Source organism: Rhinoderma darwinii, chromosome 8 (assembly GCF_050947455.1).
Source record: "Rhinoderma darwinii isolate aRhiDar2 chromosome 8, aRhiDar2.hap1, whole genome shotgun sequence".
Taxonomy (NCBI): domain Eukaryota; kingdom Metazoa; phylum Chordata; class Amphibia; order Anura; family Rhinodermatidae; genus Rhinoderma; species Rhinoderma darwinii.
In genome coordinates, this window is record NC_134694.1 from 77,531,972 (window position 1) to 77,557,554 (window position 25,583).

General features: G+C 38.7%; 1 protein-coding gene across 5 annotated transcripts in view; it reads right to left on the bottom strand.

Annotated features, from left to right (window-relative positions):
• Positions 1-25,583, bottom strand: part of TENM1 (teneurin transmembrane protein 1) — a 570,240-nt gene that overhangs the window by 102,225 nt on the left and 442,432 nt on the right. For all 5 annotated transcript variants that reach the window (XM_075835787.1, XM_075835786.1, XM_075835785.1 and 2 more), the window contains 2 exons: positions 10,792-10,935; positions 2,454-2,703 (listed from right to left, as the gene is read on the bottom strand). In XM_075835787.1, coding sequence (XP_075691902.1) covers positions 2,454-2,703; positions 10,792-10,935 — 394 coding nt within the window. The remainder of the gene's footprint in view (positions 1-2,453; positions 2,704-10,791; positions 10,936-25,583) is intronic.

The following is a 25,583-nucleotide window of genomic DNA, read 5'->3' on the forward strand; positions in this document are numbered from 1 at the left end:
TCTAAATGATTGCTCACTGGTGATCAGAATGTCCAGCAGCTTAAACCTCCTGAGGAATGTGGTATTAAATGGTACCCATTTGAATAAGCCAACATGTTATGTATATAGTTGCACTGATTCCTTCAGAGTGCACCAGTAATGTCTAAGAAAGCGGTCCCAAGTAAAGGATCCCCTCCATATGGTGTCAATATGTCGTTATAGCATTGCGTCTATAGTCTTGTCACATGGCCACATGGTCCAGTGACCACAGAACGTTACATCCTTATGTACGAAATGTCACTTGCAGTAAACACCAAGTAGGCCTACATCTATTGCACTATGCAGCCGAGGGGCATGGCAGCACTATGCACATAACATCACTGTGACCTCGTCTCCACACTGGAACCTGCCAAGGAATTTTGGCAGTAAGTATATTACCGTCTTCTGGTTAGCAAGATTTTTGTGGTACACTATTTTTATAGGGGCCAATGCTATACAATTCACATTAAACCCAATAATAAATCCATAAAGGGCTTGATAAGAATTATAAAAACATGGCTTCTTTCTTCCAAAAACAGCACCACACCTGTCCACAGGTTGTGTGTGGTATTGCAGCACAGCCCCATTCACTTCAAAGGAGCTGCAATAACAAACACAACACATGGGCAGGAGTGGGGCTGTTTTTGGAAGAAAGTTGTTATATTCTTCTAATCCTAGACAACATCTAAAAGCTTCCCCAAGTGATAGCTAGAAAATTCTTATTGTTATGTAAAGAATTAGGGTTTAGAGTCCTTTTGAATATAATCTGTTATCTTTTTTTATCGTGACCAAATTTTTATCTTAAAATTTTTTTTGGGTGCCTATGGCAAATATGCAATAGTTACTGCCATTTATAATACACTAAAACTGCACAGGCTCTATAGCAAAATCACTAGACCTGCACAGCTTCTCAAGTGCACTCCTAATAGTATAGGAAGGGAAATATTGCAAGTAGACAAAAAGCATGGTCACATGCATAACAAGCAAGATATGATGGTCACACAGGAGCAGGGCCCATTACAAGACAGAGCGCTGGTAACTGTAATGTAACTAACTTATATGAGCAGAGACATTGAAAATATACAGAAATATTAAAAAATACAGAAAGTATATTAGAAAATTGTATCATGTTTCATTATACAGTGAATTTAACTACATCTGCGATCTAGAGGATGCATGCAACTCTTTTCACACTTGTAGACTGCAGCTGGTGCTGAATAGTTAAAATGTGAAAGTCGCGCTACAAAAGGTTTTAAAGGGGTTTTCCAGCTTCTGACAACTGATGACTTATCCACTGGATAGGTCATCAGTACATGATCTGTGGGGTTCCGACACCTGGGCCCCGCACAGATCAGCTGTTCCGGTGCCTCCCTGCACTGGACGTACAAGCCGGAAGAGGTTAGCTCCGGCCACAGAATAGCGGCCGAACTGCAGTACATCAGCTCTGCTCCTATTCAAGTGAATAGGAGCAGACCTGCAGTTCTGCAGCACGGCCACTAGGCAATGTATGGAGCCAATTGCTTCCGGGCTCCATACATAACATTATGTGCCACAAGTTCCGGTGCGCGCAGGCCTCTGGAGCGGCTTATCGGTCCCGCACCGATGACATACTGATGATCATCAGTTGTCAGAAGGTGGACAACCCCTTTAATGTAACCCCAGCCTTAAAGCTCCTTTAAATTGCTACCATTTTAGCCTAGTTACACTTTGATGCTTTCACTAGATTTTAAAAGCATAAAAACTGTTAGATCAAAAAAGCAAAATGTTCACAATGATGTTTCAAAACAGAAATATAGTGCTATCGATTCTCACTCATAACATTTATTATTAGAACCTATCCTTTCATCCATAGCAATGTGAGTAAGCAATTGTCTGCCATTAGTAGCTGTTAGCGGCGTAATGCATTAACATCTACTACATCTACTACTACTACTACTACTACTACTACTTCTACTACTTCTACTACAACTACTACTACTACAACTACTACTACTACTACTACTACTACGACTACTACTACTACTACTACTACTACTACTACTACTACTACTACTTCTACTACAACTACTACGACTACTACTACTACTATTACTACTACTACTATTACTACTACTACTACTACTACTACTACTACTACTACTACTACTATTACTACTACTACTACTATCAAAATTGTTGATATTTGTATATTTTCCTTTCTGCAGTTTATGACCCTGATATCTCTTGTACTTGCAAGCTTCATGATAAATGGAATTTGCCCATGTCAGATTTTAGAGCTCTTTATTTCCAATGTACACATTATATAGTAGCAGAGCAAGCAAAGTATAGGGCAACATCTGACCATCTACTGCTACATGGTAACTGTTTCATACTCACACATTAGTACATGCTGTACATTTAATAGAAAATTCAGAATATACAATCTATATTCTTACCGAAGCTCTAAAATGCTTATGACATTTCCAGATGGGTGTATCCGTCTTACAAAGTTGAAATCTCCAATGTAGATGCTACCATCAGGTCCAGTTGCCATAGCAACAGGAGCAAAGAGCATGTTGTTATGTACTGGTCCATTGCAAGTGGAGCACGAGAGGGTCCTCTGCAGACCATTTCCCATCAGTGTAGAAATCACTGGAGGCTGCTGTGATATGAATATATTTTCTCCATCTCCTTTGTGCAATATTCCTAATAAAAGAAGAGAAAGGCATGTATTAATGTCCACTTTTTCATTGCTGTGAGGTTTAAATATTACAAAACAAAGAATTAGCAAAAGCAAGTTCATTATTCTCTAACTAGATTTAAGCTATAATTATGATCAACCATTTATAGAATCCTGGCAAAATTCCAGAGAACAACAGTCCACTTCGAATTGAGTTTACAATCTTGTATCCATATGTGAGGAAAACAAAGATCCACTTGATCGATGGGACAGCCAGGATGAAAGCCAGAATATACAACCAAAAATCTTGATGTAAATGGTTCCGTGGTCAGGACTGAACCATCGGAAATATAGGATAAAAGGCAGGCGTTCAATGGGCGCTGTCACCTTTATATGAGCGAATGAAAACGTTTTTCTAAATGTACAACATGTTTCAAGGTCAATCTGACGTCTTCTTCAGATACATAAAAATGCTTCCAACAAAGACAAGTTTTCAAACCAGGTGTCCAGTCACAAAGCGGATGTGACCTGGTCTGATATACACCATTTACATACAACCACTAGTTACATATAGGGTAATGGCAATGGTGTTGATGTAATAGACAAATACAAAAGTACATACATATATGACAAATATGATGTGCATTTAAAAAAGGGTGAGAAAAGCGTAACTTTGCTCATCAAAATCATGGTAAAAAAAAGTAGTAAAATAGGTTCCCAGTTTATCACGTCTTATAAATGTGCTTGCTCTAAAATTAATAACATTTTAATCAAGTATTGCCCTATCATTAAAAAAGATCCTGAGATTCTGCCTGATAAACCAGGAATAACCTTCCATAGAGCAAAATATAAAAACAAAATTGATTGTCATCTGAAAACAGTGGGTTTGAAAATTGATGATCGAGGAGGTCTATTTATTTTTTTCTAAGACCTTATCCACACGAACGTGTCCGTTTTGTGCGCGTAAAAAATGCAGTGTTTTTCCTGTGTTGCCGTTCCGTGTGATATCAGTGTATGGTGCTTGTCAGCGTTTTTTCCATTGGTATGTCATCCGTATGTCATGCGTTATTTACGTTAGCAAAATAAAATGAAGGAGGTGGTTTTCTTTTTCTCATCATTTCTTTAGCAACTGTTGAGTGAATCACGCACAGCACACAAATATGTGTCTGTGTGCTGTTCGTGATTTTCACGCATCCATTGACTTCAATGGGTGCGTGATGCGCAAAAAAACGACAAGTATAGGACATGCAGTAAGTTTCACGCAGCGGACACACACTGCATGAAAAACACTGACTGTCTGAATGGCCCCATTGACTTGCATAGGTCCGTGTGACGCGCGTTATTTTCACGCGCGTAACACAGTCGTGAAATACGCTCGTGTGAATTAGGCCTAACTTAGTGGGTACTTATAAATATGGACATACAAATTGTCAGTGTTGGAGTATGTCACAACATATTAGGAAAAATTTCCAGTCTCACATCACTGGTGAATTGTTCAATATAAAAGGATTCTACAGGGTGGGCCATTTATATGGATACACCTAAATAAAATGGGAATGGTTGGTGATATTAACTTCCTGTTTGTGGCACATTAGTATATGGGAGGGGGGAAACTTTTCAAGCTGGGTGTTGACCATGGTGGCCATTTTAAAGTCGGCCATTTTGTATCCAACTTTAGTTTTTTCAATGGGAAAAGGGTCATGTGACACATCAAAATTATCGAGAATTTCACAAGGAAAACAATGGTGTGCTTGGTTTTAACGTTACTTTATTCTTTCATGAGTTATTTACAAGTTTCTGACCACTTATAAAATGTGTTCAAAGTGCTGCCCATTGTGTTGGATTGTCAATGCAACCCTCTTCTCCCACTCTTCACACACTGATAGCAACACCGCAGAAAAAATGCCTCCCGATCTGACCCCCTTAGACTTTTATCTTTGGGGTCATCTGAAGGCAATTGTCTATGCTGTGAAGATACGAGATGTGCAGCAACTGAAACTACGGATACTGGAAGCCTGTGCTAGCATTTCTTCTGTGGTGTTGCTATCAGTGTGTGAAGAGTGGGAGAAGAGGGTTGCATTGACAATCCAACACAATGGGCAGCACTTTGAACACATTTTATAAGTGGTCAGAAACTTGTAAATAACTCATGAAAGAATAAAGTAACGTTAAAACCAAGCACACCATTGTTTTTCTTGTGAAATTCTCGATAAGTTTGATGTGTCACATGACCCTAAAAAACTAAAGTTGGATTCAAAATGGCCGACTTCAAAATGGCCGCCATGGTCAACACCCAGCTTGAAAAGTTTCCCCCCTCCCATATACTAATGTGCCACAAACAGGAAGTTAATATCACCAACCATTCCCATTTTATTTAGGTGTATCCATATAAATGGCCCACCCTGTATAATTGCTCTACTGCATATTTGGTATACTTACTTGAGTGTAATTGTAACCCGTAATATGTAGGTAAAATAGTTCAAACGACAAGGACACGAATGAATAAACAACGCCATAACATCAAGAATACGGCGTTAAATAATAGTGTAACAAAACAATTTTATTTGCAGCTCTATAAAGACCCTACCGACTTTTATAGATTCCTATTGTATTTTGAATTGTACATTTGACTATCCTTGCCTGCCACTGGTGCCTTTTGCTTGTGACCTGTGGTGAACCTCTGTCACTTGCCCCGACCTATTGCTCTACCAACCATAAGTGCTTGTCTGCCACCAACCCTGACTTTCGTAATACCTGACATTGCATGCTGTTTGCGGTTTCTATACCACACCTATTTTTACGATGGCCGTCTCCATGGGTGACTACTCCTGGGGTAGCGACCTTGGGTTCCCCAGCAGCAAAGTCCAGATCACTGTATAGGGGTTAAAGGGTGAATACCTGGGGTTCCCTTAGACTCCGCTCCCCGGTTTAGCCCTACGTCAAATACCTAGGTGAGACAGTGGGTTTACACCATCCTCTGCAAGCCCAGTGATAGTCTCACTATCCATAGGCCCCGTGTCAATAATTATATGTGATTGGTGTATATGAGACCAAGCTACATTCCGGTTTGCGGCTGGACACCTGGTTTTTAAAATTGGCTTTGATGGGAAAAAAATGTATGTACCTGAGAGGTCGGATCGACCTTGAAAGGTGTTAAACCTTTTATTAAACCTTTTCATTCGCTCATATGATGGTGACATTGAACTAGTGCCTTTTTTCCTACATTTCCGTTGTAGTTCATGAGATCTTGATCTAAGTGGCCTACAGGTTGGAGCAACAGCTACGTCAAGCAGACTTAAGTTGACTTTATAGACATACGTTTCCCAGTGTTGTTCCTGCCGCACAACTTTTTCTGAGCATTACATTGACATTCAGTTCTCTATATGATTGTATTCACTGCACTATGGAGCGCTCTCCACTCCGCTCTGCACTGCGGTACTGCTAATCACTGTGCCTCCTCATCCCTCAGCAATTATTTATGAAAAATGTTGGATTTGTGATCTCATAAGGGATGTATTTAACATAAATTTTTCATCACTTTTGTATTGGCAGGATACATGCCACTACTTATACTCCAGTAACATGTTGTTTGGGCTGACTGGTATGTTCAGAAATGTAATGTGTTTAAATAAGTGCAATGCTGCTCATGTATATCTGTGTCTTTGCTGCACTGCATGAGGCCCGCAGCAACTGCATACAGCCTTATAGTTTGCACAGGTGAAATGATCATTGCCATACAGCAGGGTAATAAGATCATAATTGAATTTGAAGGCTATCAACACCTGTGAGGGCATTCATTTTTTTAATTTTTTTAATAGATTAGTCAGTGTGTTTAGTGTAACTTTGTAATTAGTCTTTATTAAATATTAATTTTACTTTTGGAGATACAGCTGTTCTGTATTCTCTATACAGAACAGCTGTATTGTTCGCTTAACACTGAATCCGCCATTCCCGCGGATTTGACAGGTTCAGGATCAAGCTGCAATCCATCACATCTAAGTTCATAACTTAGATGTGATCGATTACAGGTGGATCCTGCGTGTCAGAGACATGCGGGACCCGCCAACACTGAACCCGTCAGGTCCGCGGGACTGACGTATTCAGTGTAAAGCAAGTGATATAGCAGTTCTGTATAGGGAAGTAATTTTTTTTTTTTTAATAAAGACTAATTACAAAGTTACACAAAACACACTGACTAATCTAGTTATTAAAAAAGAATTAAAAAAATGAATGCCCTCAAAGGTGTTCATAGCCTTAAATAGTAATGGAGTATTTTGCATTGCTTTTCTATTGACTTTGGTTTGACTTTGACCCATTATGTTAACTGCACTGAACAATGGTGTACAAAGCCATGTAGCTTGCATGAGGCCATCGGAGGTAGTGTGCCCAACTTTACTTGTGTTTAGGTGTAAATATGTGCAGGGTTCCCCTTCTCTAAATGCAATGTACCATTAGCAAACAAGGGCATTAAAGTTTAAACCAGCCTGGAGGCTACAATACTCTTATCTCTTATGAGAAGGGGAAAGACAAACAAGCTCCAGGACCCCGTGCCCCAGGATTAGAGGTGTGGTGTTTTAACCAACACTAGGATTTTACTAGGATTTTTACAAACTTTGCTATGGCCCCCTCTGCCCTTTGTCCACTCTTGGAAATATGTTTTGGGGTATTTATGTGGGCTTAAATCTTTTGACCTAAGCGATAATAAAGTAAGATATTAGTATTTTAAACTAGTCTGACATTAAATATAAATTAAATAAATGTTAAATAGGACATTTTAAATAATTAATACGCATAACAAAAGCGTGTGGGTCTGTTTCATCAGTATATAACATTTGTTAAAGGAATTTTCCCCACCTTAGATATTTAAAGCATACCACTGTATATGCCATAAGTGTCTGATAGGTGTGATTCCCACCTCTGGCATCTTCACCTATCAGAGAACTGTGGTCAGCTGTTTCCGTAACACCCATCATTTTGAATGCATGGCCATCTCTCCATTCAACCTCTACCTGGATGCTGCCAATTTACCTTGCAGAACAGGGGTCCTGCCATAACTGTCTATGGTGGGAAATGGTGGGATATGGACAAATTATTTACAAGATATTAGCAGAGGTATGTTCTGTTGCTAAACAAAATGGTTTTGAGTCATTTCAATATAAAGTACAATCATCAGATGGTGGTTTCATTAGGATCCCATATGTTTGTACTATAATCTTATTTCCTGTGTTACGTGAGCATTATTTAGTTGCTGAGATCCATTTGTAAAATCATTCATAATGCAAACATTTCTGAAAATAGATCATATTAAAAACCAAAAAAAGACTCCCTTTAGAATTGTAGCCATTTCTAGAAGTGTAAATGATAAAAACCATATAGTTTATAATCTTCCTACAAATGAGATAGCAAATTATCAACAGTGAAAATATGTAATCTGTAGCTAAGGGCCTGTTCACATCAGCGTTGGCTTTCCGTTCCGGGGTTCCGTTGGAGGTTCCGTCGGGTTAACCCTGCAACGGAAAGTCAAACTGAAACCACAGCTTCCGTTTTCGTCACCATTGATATCAATGGTGACGGAAACATTGGTAATGGTTTCCGTTCGTCACCATTCCGGCAGGTTTCCGTTTTAATGACGGAATCAATAGCGTAGTCGGAAAAATGGAAACCTGACAGAATGGTGACGAACGGAAACCCATAGCAATGTTTCCGTCACCATTGATATCAATGGTGACGGAAACGGAAGCTGTGGTTTCAGTTTGACTTTCCGTTGCGGGGTTCACTCGATGGAAACCTCCGACGGAACCCCGGAACGGAAAGCCAACGCTAATGTGAACAGGCCCTTAGCTCGTAATGTAGGGAGGTAACGCGGCTTTAACGGAGTAAAACACCAATAAGCTTAGGAAGGAAATGACAATACTACTTGAAGTGTTAATTACCAGGCATATAACTAATAGCAAATTATGATCAAATACTCGAGTGGAGGAGCCAATGGTACTAGATTAATTTATATGATCAGCAGGAGTGACATAAACCATTCCAGGAACCCAAAATAACACAAGCCCAAAAAGAAACTCTTATTATATCAAAGTATAATATATGTTCTTTCTAAAACTATAAACTGGAAACAAGCCAAAGTACGAACATTTACTTTGGGGCAATCTAAAGAAGGTCAAAGCTTTCAACATTATGAATACATTATATTAATAACAATTTATAGCAACAGGCATTGCGGATAAAAGTTATATGTTTTAATATTACTATGAGGCAGTCTTGTGGCAATGAAGAAAGAGTCCTTACAGTCAGTGGAGAAAGGTGAGTGTATAGTACGCTTGACGGTGACCTAATCAAATGGCTGCAGTACTTAACTATAAAGTCTCTCAGTTTTGAGAGGTTCATTAAATATCAACTTGACACTTTCTTGAAAAACCATTTTACACACTCAGAAAAAAAAGACATGTGAAAGAAAAGGAATATAACTTATAAGACTGTGTAAGCCAGTACTGAAGTAAAGCCTTTGTGTACTAAGAGAAAATAATCATGACAAGAGCACGTTGAGACTTGGAGCCTTGAAATCTTAAAATAAATATGAATGTTAAGAAAAATATTCTTTGCTTCTTCAAATCTATTTTAATAATTATACTTTTATGTCTCATTAACAGAGCCTTCTACATGGACATGAAGCATAGGGACATGAAGCATGGGCCTTCAGTGTAGTTGCCTACCCAATTGTAGAAGCTGATTCTGTTACATTTTAGGACAGCCTGGTTATTGAATCGAGAAGTAACATTAAATTCACATGCAGCTCAATGCAATTCCGCCTCGCAGCAATTGTCCGACAGCAGATAAAATTGTTATACTTCCATTTCTTTGATATTTTGGTGATGAACCACATGGTATTTAAAAAGGACCATCATTATGGGATGAATATAAATTTCATACTCTGCTGTTATTAAATGAATAGCTTGTGCTCTAAGTAAAAATGATTCCATTGATAAGAGTATATAACATATATCATTATGGTCATGAACTAGTACTGTGGCATCTTCATTATTAGACTCTTTTCTATGGTAGAAAAACTAATTTTAAGGTGTTTTCCCCACCATAAACATTTATGGCATATCCACAGGAGGAGACTCAAGTGTCAACCTTAGCTTATCTTGACGTAATGATTCATGACACCGGCTTCAGGGTAGATTGGAGAAGAACTTTATTCCTTTGGCATTACAATTTTTATGAAGAGATTGTTACATTATAATGAACTTCTAATTTGATTACAATATGGGTAATGAATTTTGGGTAACAATGAATAAAACTTAGGTGTATGTCATTTTAGAGCTTTTTTAGTTAGATACAAGTATATGGTTCCTTGGAAAACACTGATTAGCAGAAGAGGGAGCGAATCAATTCTACACTAATCAAATTAGTTAAAAATGTCCCAAAAGTTTTAGATTTTAGTGAATCTGCAACTTTTGGGATTCGTCAAAATGGAGGCCACCATTTTACAGATCAGAAGAAGACAGATCAACTTCCCTGGCGTCCCGGCTAGAGTCGATGCAGAGACTGTCCTCCGTGATGAGTACTGAGGCAATGTGGTGAAGGACCTGTGGCTGGAAAGGCAAACACAGCGTGACTTCGCAATTGAAACTAAGATCACGCTGTGCAGGGAAGGGGACAAGCTGTATGACAATGATTGGACAGCATCATACAGACAACGAAGACACCGCCTACAGAGAAAGAGGAGCGTTACTGCCCCTTGGGCTAGTATAGTCTAATTTGCATATTAAGAAAAAGTTTCTTAACTTTGAAAATAAGAAATGTTTGGGGACACAATTTACACTAACATCATCAGCGTGGCAGCGCCTATGATATGATGTAGGAGATTAGCCACTACGGAAACCAGCGACAGATCCTCTTTAAGGAGAATGTTTTTCATGTCAGAATATAGAGTTGAATGTAGTATGTAGTATTATCTTAAAAGCTTTAAATTTTCCAGTTTAAACAAAAATAAATTATCCCACCGATTTTTGAGCAGTAAACTATAAAGAGAATACTAACAATTCCCTATTCGGTATTAACCATTTAGGAGTAGATGCACAGTTACTGTATTATGTTCTTACCATTATGAGGATTTAGTATATGATGTTTGTTAAAAGTCCATCCACCAAGATTTGAAGCATCCATCTCAAAGCCTTGCAAGGTGACTGTCCTCTGTTCCCATAATACAAGTTCTGGGCACGAATCATATTCATATCCAACTGACACTGCCGTACAGGAAAATAAATGGTTGAAATAAATTTTCTGCCAGTTATGCATTTGATTATTTTGCAAAATGTTATCAGATATAAAGGTAAGTAGATCAGTCAAATCTCAGATCTGATGTCTACAAATGACAGCTGTATAATACAAGTATAAATCACTAAAGTTTGTATGTCTTCATGAAGAATTTCTAATACTTTACTTTTTTAGCCGACTGACATGTTATCTTCAAATGAAAAAGCAGCCCAAGTAAATTGCCTCTATTACTGTTTGCCTAAAGCACAGAAAAATTCATATTTCAGCCCATGAAATGCTGAAAGCACAAAATTACTTATGGATAGATTAATCCTTGCCTGTACTGTGCAAGCTTAAAGTCCAATTTTGTGATCAAGGACTCCTTAGTAAAGAGACAGTCCAGTAGTTGCTAAATGATCATCCTCGTCGTCAGGAAAGAATAAATGGATATTTTTACTGGAAGATGTCTCTAATAGTATTCACTTGTATGTTGTGTGTGTGTGTGTGTGTGTGTGTGTGTGTGTGTGTATTTATATATACAGTGAGTATATATATATATGTGTGTGTATATATAGGGTGCGTGTTTCCAAAAAATAATTAATGTGATCACCCTGTTTATCTGTATTTCATAACCACATCTTGCCCACTTTCATGATAAAGAAAATACCGTATTTTTCGGACTATAAGACGCACCTGACCATAAGACGCACCCAGGTTTTAGACAACAGAAAATAGGAAAAAAATTATTTGTTAAAAAATTTTTTATTCTGTTTCACCATATTCCGAGAGTCGTTTTTTTTTTTTTTTTTTACACATTTTATTAGATCCCCTACGGGAATGGAACCAGCAGCCACTTGATTACATGTGGAGTTACTGAAACAGCGTAACTCGATGGGCTACGCTGTTTCCCTAACTCCCATAGTATTGAATGGCAGTTACGGAAGCAGGGTAGCATGCGAGCTACGATGTTCTCAGAACTACTACGGGAGAGTACAGAAAGCTAGAACGAGGTTTAGGGGGCCCCGTTCTAGAGATAGGTGCGGGTCCCAGAGGTGGGACCTGCATCTACCTGACATTTATGACATATCCTGTGGATATGTCATAAATGTCCTTCATAGAAAGACCCCTATAAATGCTGCGTTCGCTATTGACCATGGCATTTAACTAGTTAAAGGGGTTTGCCATAAAACACATGTATCCACTCCGACCACTGGGACCCCCAGCGATAAGGAGAACAGGGGACTCAAAGTCACCCAGAGCGCTACATGAGAAGCCTGAAGTTCCGGGTTCTGTGTCCAGCTTATTTGTTCCGCAGCTCCATAGAGATCAATACATAGCCGCTCGTGCATGCGCAGAAGAGTCCCATTCATCTCTACGAAGCTGCCGGTCACAGAATGCGGAAGTCAAAGCTTGTCATGTAGCGCTCTTGGTGAGTTTCAGTGCCCATTCTCCTTATCACTGGGGGTCAGGCCCCCAGCGATCACACATGTATCCCCTATCCTGTGGATAGGGGATACATGTGTTTTATGGCACAACCCCTTTGAACCTCCAGGAACAGCAAAATTGCTGTTCCTGGTCATTAGAGCAGCATGTCAGCTGCTGACACCTGCAGTGTATGGAGCGGGCTCAGCGCATGAGCCCGCTCCATAAATAATCCCACCCCCCGCTCCATGATGTGCGGGATTGTCATGGGTCGGAAAGGGGTTGAGTAATGAAGCTGTCAGGGGGCGCGGGTCCCTTGACTGCGGACTATAAGACGCAGGGACTTTTTAGCAAGATTTATTCTTGCTAAAAACTGCGTCTTATAGTCCGAAAAATACGGTAATCAGTGAGTGACATCCAGAGGCAATCAACATAAATATTACTATGAATAAATAAAATTCAAAGAAGCATTATAATTATCATTGATTAAATTAGACACATATGCAGGCATCTTTGTATATAAACTTCTGTATATGTCATATATAGGTTACATAGTTACATAGTACGGTTGAAGAAAGACATATGCCCATTAAGTTCCACTAAGGGATCAGGAAGTTCAACCAAGGTAGCTTCTAATTTGCAGAAAAAGCTCCACATATTAGTAGACCAGCATACATAGAGCAGTGGTCTCCAGTCAGGAAATAACAACTGCAAATATGCCTTGACAGCGACAAACTTGGAGTAGCAGTTTCGCAATAGCTAAAGATCCTCAGACTAGAGATCAATACTCCAGACCAACATGTTATCACACACACACTAAACCTCAGCAATATCTAGCATGGTCCTGGGCACGCTCAGTTGTGTAGTGATAAGCTCCTCAACTCCAGGTGGGATCTCAGCAGATCCTTCACAATTCCTGGCTGCAGTACTTCTAGTAAGTAGTAGTATAGGGATTTAGTTTCTTTTTAGTAAACTGGATCATTTGGTTCAGCTCAGCAACAAGAGCCAGCTCTTTATGGGTCCAGAAATGGGTCTTTATTTAACTCCTTGCCGACATTAGACGTAGGATTATGTCATAGCCGGCAAAAAGAATTATGGGGCAGGTCCACAGTCTGTATACTACAGCTGAGACTTCACTGGAAGGGCCAGGTTTAAAGAGAACTCGATCGCAGTTGTTTAACCACTTAGATGCCACGGTCAACAGGCATCTAAGCCTTTAAAGAGGGTGGTGCTATCGTGGGGTGCCGATGGTTGTCAAGCAGCCTGGGTGCCTAATGAAGGCCCCCAGGTCTGCCATCCTACTGCTTCTATTAAGCCTTGCAAGAGGCAGGACTTAATAGGAGCTAGTGAAAAATAAAATATACTGATATACAGCAATTGCAGTATATTGTGCAAGTGAGCCAATGATCGCTAGTTCAAGTACCCTAAGGGGACTAACACGAAAAGTAAAGTACAGTCAAAGTTTTTTTTTTTTGCTTTATGTGCAAAAAAAATACTAAAAGTTAAAAAAAAATTCCCATTTTCCCAAAAAGTTATGTAAAAACAATTAAATACACATAATTTAATCCAGTTTCCCAGTACATTATATGGTACAATAAATGGTACTGTGAAAAACTACAATTTGTCCCGCAAAAAACATACGATTTTCTCGACGGAAAAATAAAAACGTTATGACTTTTGGAAGGTGGGGAGGGAAAAAAAAGAAAAAAAAAAGTGCAAGGGGTTAATACCACTCTCTGCGCTCTGTTGAGAATAAGCCCCCCTCCGCTTTTCAACCTGATTGGACGATCCTTGTCTGTTATCACATGTCATTGGTTGCAGAGCACCCAAATCAACACAACATTCAGTCACATCACATCAAGCCATCAGGTTGAAAGCGGTGGGGGGAGGCCTAACTATTCATAGAGCAAGAAATAAAAAAATAAATAATCTCTCAGTCCGGAGCCGACTCTCATCATTCATGTAAAGTAGCCGGGTCATAGCCAGTGAGTAGAATGTAAAGAGAAAATGTCATCTTTAACAACACAGGGCCAAGAGCGAACAACCAATAAGGGGGCCTAGTGCAGCTGCACCATTTGTCCTATGATTAAAACGGCCCTGGTGGCATTTTTACCACTGCTGTACATGGGAATCTGTCATATGCCAGTGGATAGTCAAAACTGCATTCACCATATGAGCGCACAAAGATGTGCTGATTTTTCCTTCACAGTTCATTTATCCATATAAAAAACAAACTAGCATCGACAAACTCCTAGTACTAAGCTAATGATGTCAATGATCTTTTGAATGTTCTTTATGAGTTTATTTTTATGTTGCTGGTCTGCTGTTCATGTGGTTCGATGAAGCCAAAGTGGATTTTAATGCACATTAGGGGCCACTTTTTTTCCATACAAACTATCAGAGTTTCCTAGTGCACATTGAGTTGATGACATCACATCTCCTCAGTTATGGGCCATAATACTAGAATAAGCCATTTATTCATGTATAATTGAAGCCATTTCTAAACACATTGGCATAATTTGTGTTTTATTGTAGATAGAAATATTGGGAAAGTAACTAGGATTGCAAATATGTTGAGGCTAAACTATTGAGAGTGAAGAGGTTAACTTTCATCATCTCGAGAATGCATCCTTTTCCTTTTGCCTCCAAAAGATATTCGTGAACTTTAAATGTAGTTAGGCCTAGAAAAGCTATTTAAGCTTCTAACATTGAAATGAGCCACAAACGTATTGTAAGAATGCTCAGGAAGTGGAGAAAACAAAGTCTCAAAATGAAATCAGACTGTTCTCTAGCAGTAAAGGCAGCCAGATTAAATTAACTGGGGAAAAAAGGCATTGATCCCTTTCATGGCTTATTTCCAAATCCTCTATTAATAACTCGACTACCGTTCATTTTCTGATTTCATAACCCATCAATTCATTTTGAGGTGTATGGGAATAACGATTAAACATTAATCTGAAGGGAACAGGCGCCTTTTGTGCTTTTCGTAACCGTACACAATGTCCAGGATTTTGATGATCAAACATTTGGTTGTGCAGGTCGTTTATGCCGGGGAAATGATTTTTATTTCATTTGTCATTTAACATGCTTTCCCTTTGGTCTATTATGATAGGAAGAGTGCTCCAAATTCTATAAACAGATCATTATTGACAAAACTACAAATAATGTTGATCTACATTGCCGGCCTTCTGTTTATTTATATGTCTAAAGTAACTATAAAAACGACAAGACCAGACCAAGTGGATAGTCAACAGGGCAACCCAAGACTAACCGCAGAAATGAAGACATGACCATTGGTAGAAACAATGAAAAGCATGAGAAAAAGGCAGGACACAATGCATTGGCCTAAAAAATATAATTTAATGAGCTTTAATGTGAACCCAGGAGAATTAGGTATTTTGCATTTATGAAAATATCAAAGTGGTGGGAAGAATACAGACCGTAATTCTGATTCCCTCTTTATCCCATATGCGACATCCGAGGTACAGTTACAGCAGATGTGTGTTACCCCAAGATGGCACGGGCTGTGAAGCTTCAAACAGCTAACACTCATCTGCAATGGTCAGATTCTGAGCTAACTCCGATTCCAGCCGTTTAATCCTTCAGATGCCACGGTCAATAAAATGTAACTGCTGCAGCCAATCAGAGGGCTCAGAGGGGCTCAGTGGTGAGGAATTGTATTTCTGACATAATGTCAGAAATACAACACCAGACCGCTGAGCTCTCTGATTGGCGGCAGCCTTCACATCCTACGTTCATGTAAACAACCAACGGGAGTGCCGCTGGAGCCTTCAGCGCTTGATCATTGGGGCAAGGATCGGTAAGTACTCCTTTTTTTCTTTATTAATTAATTTCCAGCCCTTACAACAACAAAAAAAATGACAACCTGGATAACCCCTTTAAGTGAAGCTTTAATGGTAAATATATAAAAAATGACTAATGCTTCTCCATTTAAATTACAAAACAATAAGTGGAAAATGTATACACAACATACATAAACTATTATGTATTATGTATTATGACTCAAGCTTAAATTAGGTTTATATATGTTGTGGAAATACTCCTAGAGTTGTACCCCATTGGTCAATAACTTTGCTAAGGACAAAACACAAGCATTAAAGAATTTTCGACGTCAAACCGGGAGAGTGTGGCTTTTTTCTCTCTACTTGCATTGTGTTACAAAAGCATTAGAGCTTTGTCTAAGGAGGCTATATTCTCACATATAATGTTTAATACGATAAAGAATTTCAATTTACATAATACCAAGGGTAAAATCAAAGGCAGTAATCCAAAATAACCATGTCTTCTGGGTGGTTTTAGTGCTTTAGCTAAATAAAATTATGGTAGATGATAATGGAATAGGAAGCCATTATTTTACAGACTAATGCTTTTTAATTGCGAGTAGCATGTGGTCAGTCTCATAAAGAACGACCTGATATAAAGGTAAAATGTATCAATGACTATAATTGAGAGTAGAATCTAATGATACTAATAAAGTGAATGGAGTGGCTTCCATTATGTTTTTGGGATGGGAAGCAGATTTCTAAACAAAGAAACTCTATTTAAGGTGATCTATAATATGGATTTTCAATAATGAAGATATAGAAACTAAGATAGATATGGATTCAGTATAAAATGTTCATACCAAATAGTAAAAGATGAATAATGTACAACATAAATAAAGGAATCAAAGTTTTCAAATTCTCCTTACAACCCTATGTAAAATGTAGTTCCGATAGGAAAAGGTGATGAGGGCTACAATAAGGGGTCCTCTGCATGTTATTGTATATATACGTCAATGGGAAATTTAGGTGAGTTTTTAGTCAAAATTTGCCTGGTCATTTCCAGCCACAGGAGTGTGAGATCCAGTAAGAAACATTTGCAAATTGCTGATGGTAAGAAAAGCAAATATATGCTTGGGAAAAGTAAAAATGAAAATGGAAAGTGCAATTAAACCTCAAGATAAGAGTGTAAATGATATGTGAAATATGAAAGGTAGAAGGCACTGGGTGAATGGTCTGGAAAGATTAAATGCTAATGTAATATTTGATTTAAATAAACCTAGGCCAGGGGAAAGGGAGGCTTAGCGAATAAATGAGGAAAGAGATAATTGAAATAATTAAAGAAGAATAATTAATTAAGAGAAATGGTGTGAGAATGACTGATTCACAGAAGGATTTCATGAGAGGGAATAGAGAATGGGAAGCCGGGCTATTGATTAGAAAGATTGAAGGGAACAGATAGAGGAATTGTGCAAAATGAAAAACATCAAAAATGAATACAACAATAATAAATAATAAATCTTTGTTTTGGAACTGACTGATTAAGAATTTTTTTTCACAGCTGACTGTAAAGCTCTATTTTGAGCCGTCATCAGTCCAGCGTCCTTAAGACAAACTCTCTTACTTTATTCTTCATCAACGAATGGAAATAATAACTGATCATCCGATAAGTCTTTATCATTGTGTTAGCAAAGCTGAAAGATGTAATTCTGTTCAAAAGAAGCAAATCAACTGTCTTTTTTTTTGGTTACATGGTTTGTGGTGTCCTGACATTTCAAAAGTTTTATTCCAGGTTTAAAAAGGGGCAAAACCAAACCGTTTTCTCAAGAAATATGTCTTCCATGCATCAGACAGACAAGATTCTATTTGAACGTGTCCTCTACTTTCTTGGGAGAGGAGGCCAAACTGAATCTGGCAAGGACAGAAAAAGAATTAAAAGTGCCAGATGCCCAACTTCATGAGCGGACAGGTCCAACAGAGCATACAGTTTGAGAAATCAGGTCAGTGGCTTCATGGATTATGGGTTCATAGATTAGGAAAACTATTGGTATGAGGCTGCTGTGGTGCTGGTGAAGTGGGAAATTTACACAGACTGCAACGAGAAAGTTTACCAATCTATTCATTGCCATTCCATCTCATGTAATTGATACAAATGTCATCATGCAGCAGGAAAATGATACAAAGCATGTTAAAGCTGTTTAGTGAACAAATAGGAAGCCGGAGAACTGTGTTTTATGGTTTTACCCATATTATTGCGTTGTGTTTTTTAAGCATTTTGTGAGAAAAATGCCATGAAAGCTAATAACCCCTTTGGGAAGAGCTACAGAAGTTGTCTGCAGAAATTTGCTCCAAAAATCTTCTACAACTAACAGAATGGCAAATATCTGCAGAACCTGTAATTGCTGCAAATCAGGGATTTATTGAATGAAAGTTTTATGAATATAACAAGTTATAAAAATTGTTTATCTATCTATCTATCTATCTATCTATCTATCTATCTATCTATCTATCTATCTATCTATCTATCTATCTATCTATCTATCTATCTATCTATCTATCTATCTATAATCTATCTATCAATAATCTATCTATCTATCAATAATCTATCTATCTATCTATCTATCTATCTATCTATCTATCTATCTATCTATCTATCTATCTATCTATCTATCTATCTATCTATCTATCTATCTATCTATCTATCTATCTATCTATCTATCTATCTTTGTGTGTATTATGCTACAGGACAGGATGAAGGCTGATTAAGACCCAATGGCAAAATGTCACCTCTACAGTCACAGTATAATATAGTATGTGACTAACTTAGGCTGGTCACAAACATTGTCAGCAGATCCCGATGGTGTGGCATGATCCAACAACAATTAAATATAGATGCGGACAACCTCACTGTTCGCCTGCTCTTAACCAGTTCAAGACCAGGCCAATTTTTCCTGTTAATGACCAGGCCCAGTTTTGCTTTCTTTTAGTACAGGCGGCCGTGGGTTTGAAAGCTATAAGGGTTTTCCTCGTTCAGTTATTCAAATCATGTTTGAATCTTTTTTTTTTAGATAAATGTGGCTTTATTTTTGTGCCATTGTATGTGATATTTTTTTTGTGTTCTAAGGAAATGATTAAAAATGTAAGCAAAACAGTGTCTTTGTTTCACATTATTTTTACTTTAATATGTGTTGTAGCTAGAAAAGCTTGAGCTAACTGGGAGATACATAATGAATGGTATGAACATGCAATATTTAACCATTTCATGAATTTAAAACACGCTATTGATAAGAGAGAAAAGCTGCTTATTGAATAGGGATAAAACTATAAAACTGTCATAGATTGATGAAAAATGGGCACAGCTGATGCAGGTCTGGCATGGAGCCTACTGACTAGTATCTTATTGCCTCCTTAACAAAAAGGTTTTTTTCTTTTTTTTTCTGTGGTTGCTCTGCATGATCACAGGAAAAGATCAGTTTCAAGAAACAAAACTTCCCATTTCTCGAGGTATTAGCTGCAGATCTAATTTCAGTAGCTCAGTAAATAAAGCTCATGTATGAAATTATAGCTTCGACGGGCAATCCTGTATCACTTTTATATGTTGGTCTTTTTGGATTAGAAATTGGTTGCATGTCATTTCTAAAGATGTCAGAGATGTCCCTAAAAATGGCGTAATGTATTGGTAGATATGATGCAGTTCATCATGGCTAATTCCATACATACGCTCTACAGCATGCACAGACAGATGAGATAAAAGGTGAAAGACTTTATCTCCCTTTACTCCCTTGTAAAATGACTGTCGGGAGTGAAAAGGAAACGACAGGCATGTAATATCACTATAACTAGTCCATGTGATTGGAAGCAGCAGGGTGATGTGGTAGTCACAGACTTCAAGATCCCTCTCATTGTTTACATACTCGTAATGTATTTACATTTCTATGGAGCTTTGTGTCTGTGAAACTCTCAGTTCTATTAAAGTATTGGCTCAAATCGCATCAGCCTGGCAGGCAGCACTAAGTTCCATGTTATTATATAAAAAAGGATAGGGGGTAAAAGAAAGATCAGATGTAGAGACTCCAGAAGGCTTTGGGCTCATTGCAACTGCCCTCTTTTTCTTTCCGCCTTGACAGAATGCATGATTTTTATCAAGAATTTTCATTGTTATTTCCTCTTAAAACAACATGGAAAGATAGATAGATAATAAGATAAAATAAGATAGATAGATAGATAATATAGATAGATAGATAATAGATAGATGATAGATAGATAGATGATGGATAGATAGATAGATAGATAGATAGATAGATAGAGATATGATAGCTAAATAGATAGATACTAGCTTTTATACCCGGCGTTGCTCGGGAGGTTGACTTACGTTATGGATAGAGTAAAAGCTCTCTATTTAAATACCTCTCAGTATGAATTTAATTGCTACCTCTCGATATGCTAGAGAGTGTAAATAATGTTATTGGAAGCATAAAAGAAATTAATGAAACAATATATTAATTACAGATTTAGGCCTCATGCACACGAATGTAAAAATGCCCGTAATTAGGGGGCTCATAGACTTCTATTGGCCACGGGTACCTTCCATTTTGCTTACGGGAAGGTGCCCGGGCCGTTGAAAAATATAGAACATGTGCTATTTCAGGCCGTAATTACAGCACGGCAGGCCAATATAAGGCTTCATGCCCACTTCAGTCTTTTTATTCAGGGTGCTCCCCGTTTTTCAGACGGCTAGCACCCTGACCCATTAATTTCAATAGGGCCATGCACACTTCAGTTTTTTTGACGGTCCCGTTGCTCTGTTCCGACAAAAGTAGAGCATGTCCTACTTTGGTCTGAGATTCCGTGACCATGAGGTCCATGCAAGTCAATAGGGCCGTCAAAAAAACTGAAGGCACACGGAAGGCATCCGCGTGCCATCCGTGTGTAACAGAGCCGTTGCCTAGCAACGGCCGGGCGGGCAGAGATACACATACAGACAGATACTGCACGGCACTAATCGGCAGCCCCTTCTCTCTGTCAGCACTGATAGAGAGAAGAGGCTGCTGATCAGTGCTGGAACGCAGCGATATTAAGAAAAATAAGTTCATACGTACCCTGGCCGTTGTCTTGGTGACGCATCCCTCCTCTGACATCCAGTCCGACCTCCCTGGATGACGCGGCAGTCCATTTGACCACTGCAGCCTCGCTCGCGGTAAAAAAACGCCTCCGCCTCCCATTGAAATCAATGGGAGGCATTTTCGGCCATTTTTTGCCGAGTTTTGCGGAGCGGTTTCCGCACCAAAAATATCATAAAAAGACTCTGTGTGAACAGGGCCTTAATCTATATTGTGAGTGCCGCATATGGTATTCCCAGTCCAGCGGTAGTCTCTGTCCAGGATGCTGAAAGAGTTAAGGGGATGCATTGATCGGCAGTAACTCTTTCAGCTCCCTGGACAGTGAGTACCGCTGGACAGGGAATAGCATGTGCGGCGCTCACAATATCGTTGTACATAGCGTGGACGGGTTTCAGTTTCCTCTCGGAAACTGAAACACGGAAGTGTACACGGAGTACACACGGGAAGTACACGGTTCCAATCACGGACACACGGATCCGTGAAAAGCGGCCGTGAAAACGGTGATGGAAGTGTGCATGAGGCCTAAAGTCTATGGGGCTCCCGTAATTATGGGTGGCTACGTGTGTGCACCCGTAATTACGGGAGCGTTGCTAGGCGACATCAGGGGATAGTCACTGTCCAGGGTGCTGAAAGAGTTAACTGATCGGCAGTAACTCTTTCAGCACCCAGGACAGTGACTACCGCTGGAGTTAAAAGTATTAAAAGTTAACTTACCCAGAACTCCTGCTTCTTTCCCCAGTCCGGCCTCCCGGGATGACGTTGCATCCCATGTGACCGCTGCAGCCAATCACAGGCCAATCAAAGGCTGCAGCGGTCACATGGACTGCTTTTAAACTTTCCAAAATATATATTAGATAGACAGACAGACAGACAGACAGACAGCTAGATAGATAGATAGATAGATAGATAGATAGATGATAGATAGATAGATAGATAGATAGATAGATAGATAGATAGATAGATAGATGATAGATAGATAGATAGATAGATAGATAGATAGATAGATAGATAGATAGATAGATAGATAGATATTTTATTGGTATATAAATAGAGGAAACTATCTGTTAAAGCCTTTTATAGTTTGCAATTAACTGATATAAGGATAATTCAAAAACGTGTTTCAGACAAAATAAAATAAACTGAATTTTGCTTTAAGATGAGCAAATTATTAAATTTCATAACCCTGTCGATATAATATGTCTGACAAATACACATATCAAGAAGTCAACGCTAACTAAATCCTGTTGACACATAAAATAATTACAGCAAAATTTATTCTTAAGCACAAGCCTTCATGAATATATTACAAAGTGGTTATAGTTTAAAAAATATATTCCACCTTTTGAAGCGACTTAAACCAACGTATGAAAGATGAATGATTAAAAGAATTTGCAATTAGGGAAAGCAATAAATCTGCCAGCTCTAGACTCTCCATATGACACAGTGCAAGAATAATGAAGAATGTTGCTGTTTCTAAGTGCAATCCTCAAGTAACCTGTCTTTTATAAAAAGCTGCATGACAGCCTTCATGTCAAGAGGAAGAGGCTAAAGGAATAGAATTGCAAATAAAGGAAAGTGATAGAGGGCTGGGGGTCATTTTAAGCATAAGGCACTCTAAAAATAGCATCACGCCTACAAAAAACATTCTGATTTTAACACATAACAGCTAAAACACCAGTTTTGAAGCAACCAATGCTGAGGTGTTAAAATCTGGCTCTGCAATTCTCTGTAGTGACTCATTTTATTTCTCATTATCCCATTGGAGTTTTAATGACCTAGCACAGTTTTATTGCTCAGGCGTAATATTTATAATAAATATTACAAAATATTATTATGTTTGTGAATTGCTCTATTTATAAGAATGAATAATATTTAAAGACACATAAGCAAATATATATATATATTGTAACAGGTTAAGAGGGTTAGTCTGCCAAGGGAGATATATCCCTAGACACCTATTAACCCCTTCCCGCCGCAGCCCTTTTTCAAATTTTCATTTTCGTTTTTTCCTCCCCACATTCCAAAAGCCATATCGTTTTTATTTTTCCGTCGATATAATCCTATGAGGGCTTGATTTTTGCGGGACGAGTTGTAGTTTTTAGTAGCACCATTTATTGTGTCATATAATGTATTAGGAAACGGGAAACAAATTATTTGTGGGGTAGAAAATGAAAAAAACAGCGATTCCTCCATTGTTTTTTGCGCGTCGTGTGCAATTAAAACAACAGGTTCATTTTATTCTGTCGGTCATTACGATTACGGCGATACCAAATATATATAGTTTTGTTCTATATTTTACTACCTTTACAAATAAAAACCTAAGTGTAAAAAATAAAATTTATTTTGTGTCGCCAAATTCCGAGAGCCATAACTTTTTGAATGTTCCGTCAATTAAGTGGTACGAGGGCTCATTATTTGCAAGATAAGCTGTAGTTTGTAATGATACCATTTTTCTGTACATGCGACGTTTTGATCACTTTTTATTTAATTTTTTGTGGGAGATGAGGCGACCAAACAAATAGAGATTCTGGCATTTACAATTATTTTTTTTTACGACGTTCACCGTGCAGGTTAAATAATGATATATTGTAATAGTTCAGACTTTTACGGACGTGGCGATACCAATTATGTTTATTTATTAATTTTTTTACTATGCTCTAGGGGGAAAATGGGAAAAGGTTTTTTTTTTAACTTCATTTTTAATTTTTTTTTTTACATAAAAAAACCTTTATTTTACTAATTTTTACTTTTTTTATTAGTCCCCCTAGGGGACTTTAACCAGCGATCGTTAGATCGCTTTCACGATATACTGCAATACTAATGTATTGCAGTATATCGTTATTCCGACAGGCATCTATTGAGCCCTGCCAGAGGTAGGGCTTAATAGGTGCACAAAGTTGGCAGATCTGGGGGCCTTCATTAAGCCCCCAGGCAGCCGTAGCAACCATCGCCCCCCCGCGATTGGGTTGCGGGGGGCGCGATGAGCTGTTAGAGGGGGTCACCCCCCTCTTTCTAATGATTTAAATGCTGTGGTCTCTATTGACCATGGCATCTAACGAGTTAAACTAGCGGAATCGCGCTCGAGCGCGATGCCGCTCGTTACTCTGAAGTGTCGGCTGTAATAAACAGCCGACACCGACATCGTATCGAGCGGGTTCACTCAGTGAGCCGTTCTAAACTTCCCCTACCCGACTTTGGTGTATGGATTCGCCAAATGTCGGGAAGGGGTTAAGGGGTTAACATAGGGTCTTCCCTCCACACAGGTGGAGGGTAATTAACTAAGAGAAAAACACTGCTGGGAGAGTGTGTCAGAGAGAGGAAGCAGAGAAGGTGAAGACTGGTTTGCTACTGAACAGACCTGACATCTACAGAGGAGTGAGGGTATGTTCACACGACCTATTTTCAGACGTAAACGAGGCGTATTATGCCTCGTTTTACGTCTGAAAATAGGGCTACAATACGTCGGCAAACATCTGCCCATTCATTTGAATGGGTTTGCCGACGTACTGTGCAGACGACCTGTTATTTACGCGTCGTCGTTTGACAGCTGTCAAACGACGACGCGTAAAAATACAGCCTCGTCAAAAGAAGTGCAGGACACTTCTTTGGACGTTTTTGGAGCTGTTTTCTCATAGACTCCAATGAAAACAGCTCCAAAAACGGACGTAAAAAACGCCGCGAAAACGGCGCGAAAACGCCGCGAAAAATGCGAGTTGGTAAAAAAACGTCTGAAAAGCAGGGTCTGTTTTCCCTTGAAAACAGCTCTGGATTTTCAGACGTTTTTGTTGACTACGTGTGAACATACCCTGAGAGCTAACCCCTGCAAAGGGCTGGACTGTGTGAGTTATACCTGGACTTTTGTTACGTGAAATGTTTCTTGCTATTCTAACCTTTGTGTATGCTGATGAGACAAGCTACCATTGTGTTTATTGGATGTCCCTGATTGAAAGAGAAATAAAGCTTCTATAGTCCTGCTTAAACAAGAATACTGCGCTGAGAGTGTCTCTTTGCCTATCTAAATTACCCAAACTGCTACAATATATATATATATATATATATATATATATATATATATATACAAAACATACAAACCCACTCCAGAAAAGAACTGGGCCCGTGTCTATGTATAAGGAGTTCAACACTTCAAATAGGTGTATCCTACCTTTGAATCATAGCAATATTACATTGGGAGCAGTACATCTAAAGAACCATATATCATTCATTTTATTATATAATTTATAATAGTGTCTCTTTGCCCATCTACATTCCCCAAACTGCTACATATGTTGAAGAACGTGGGCATACTGTCTGCGC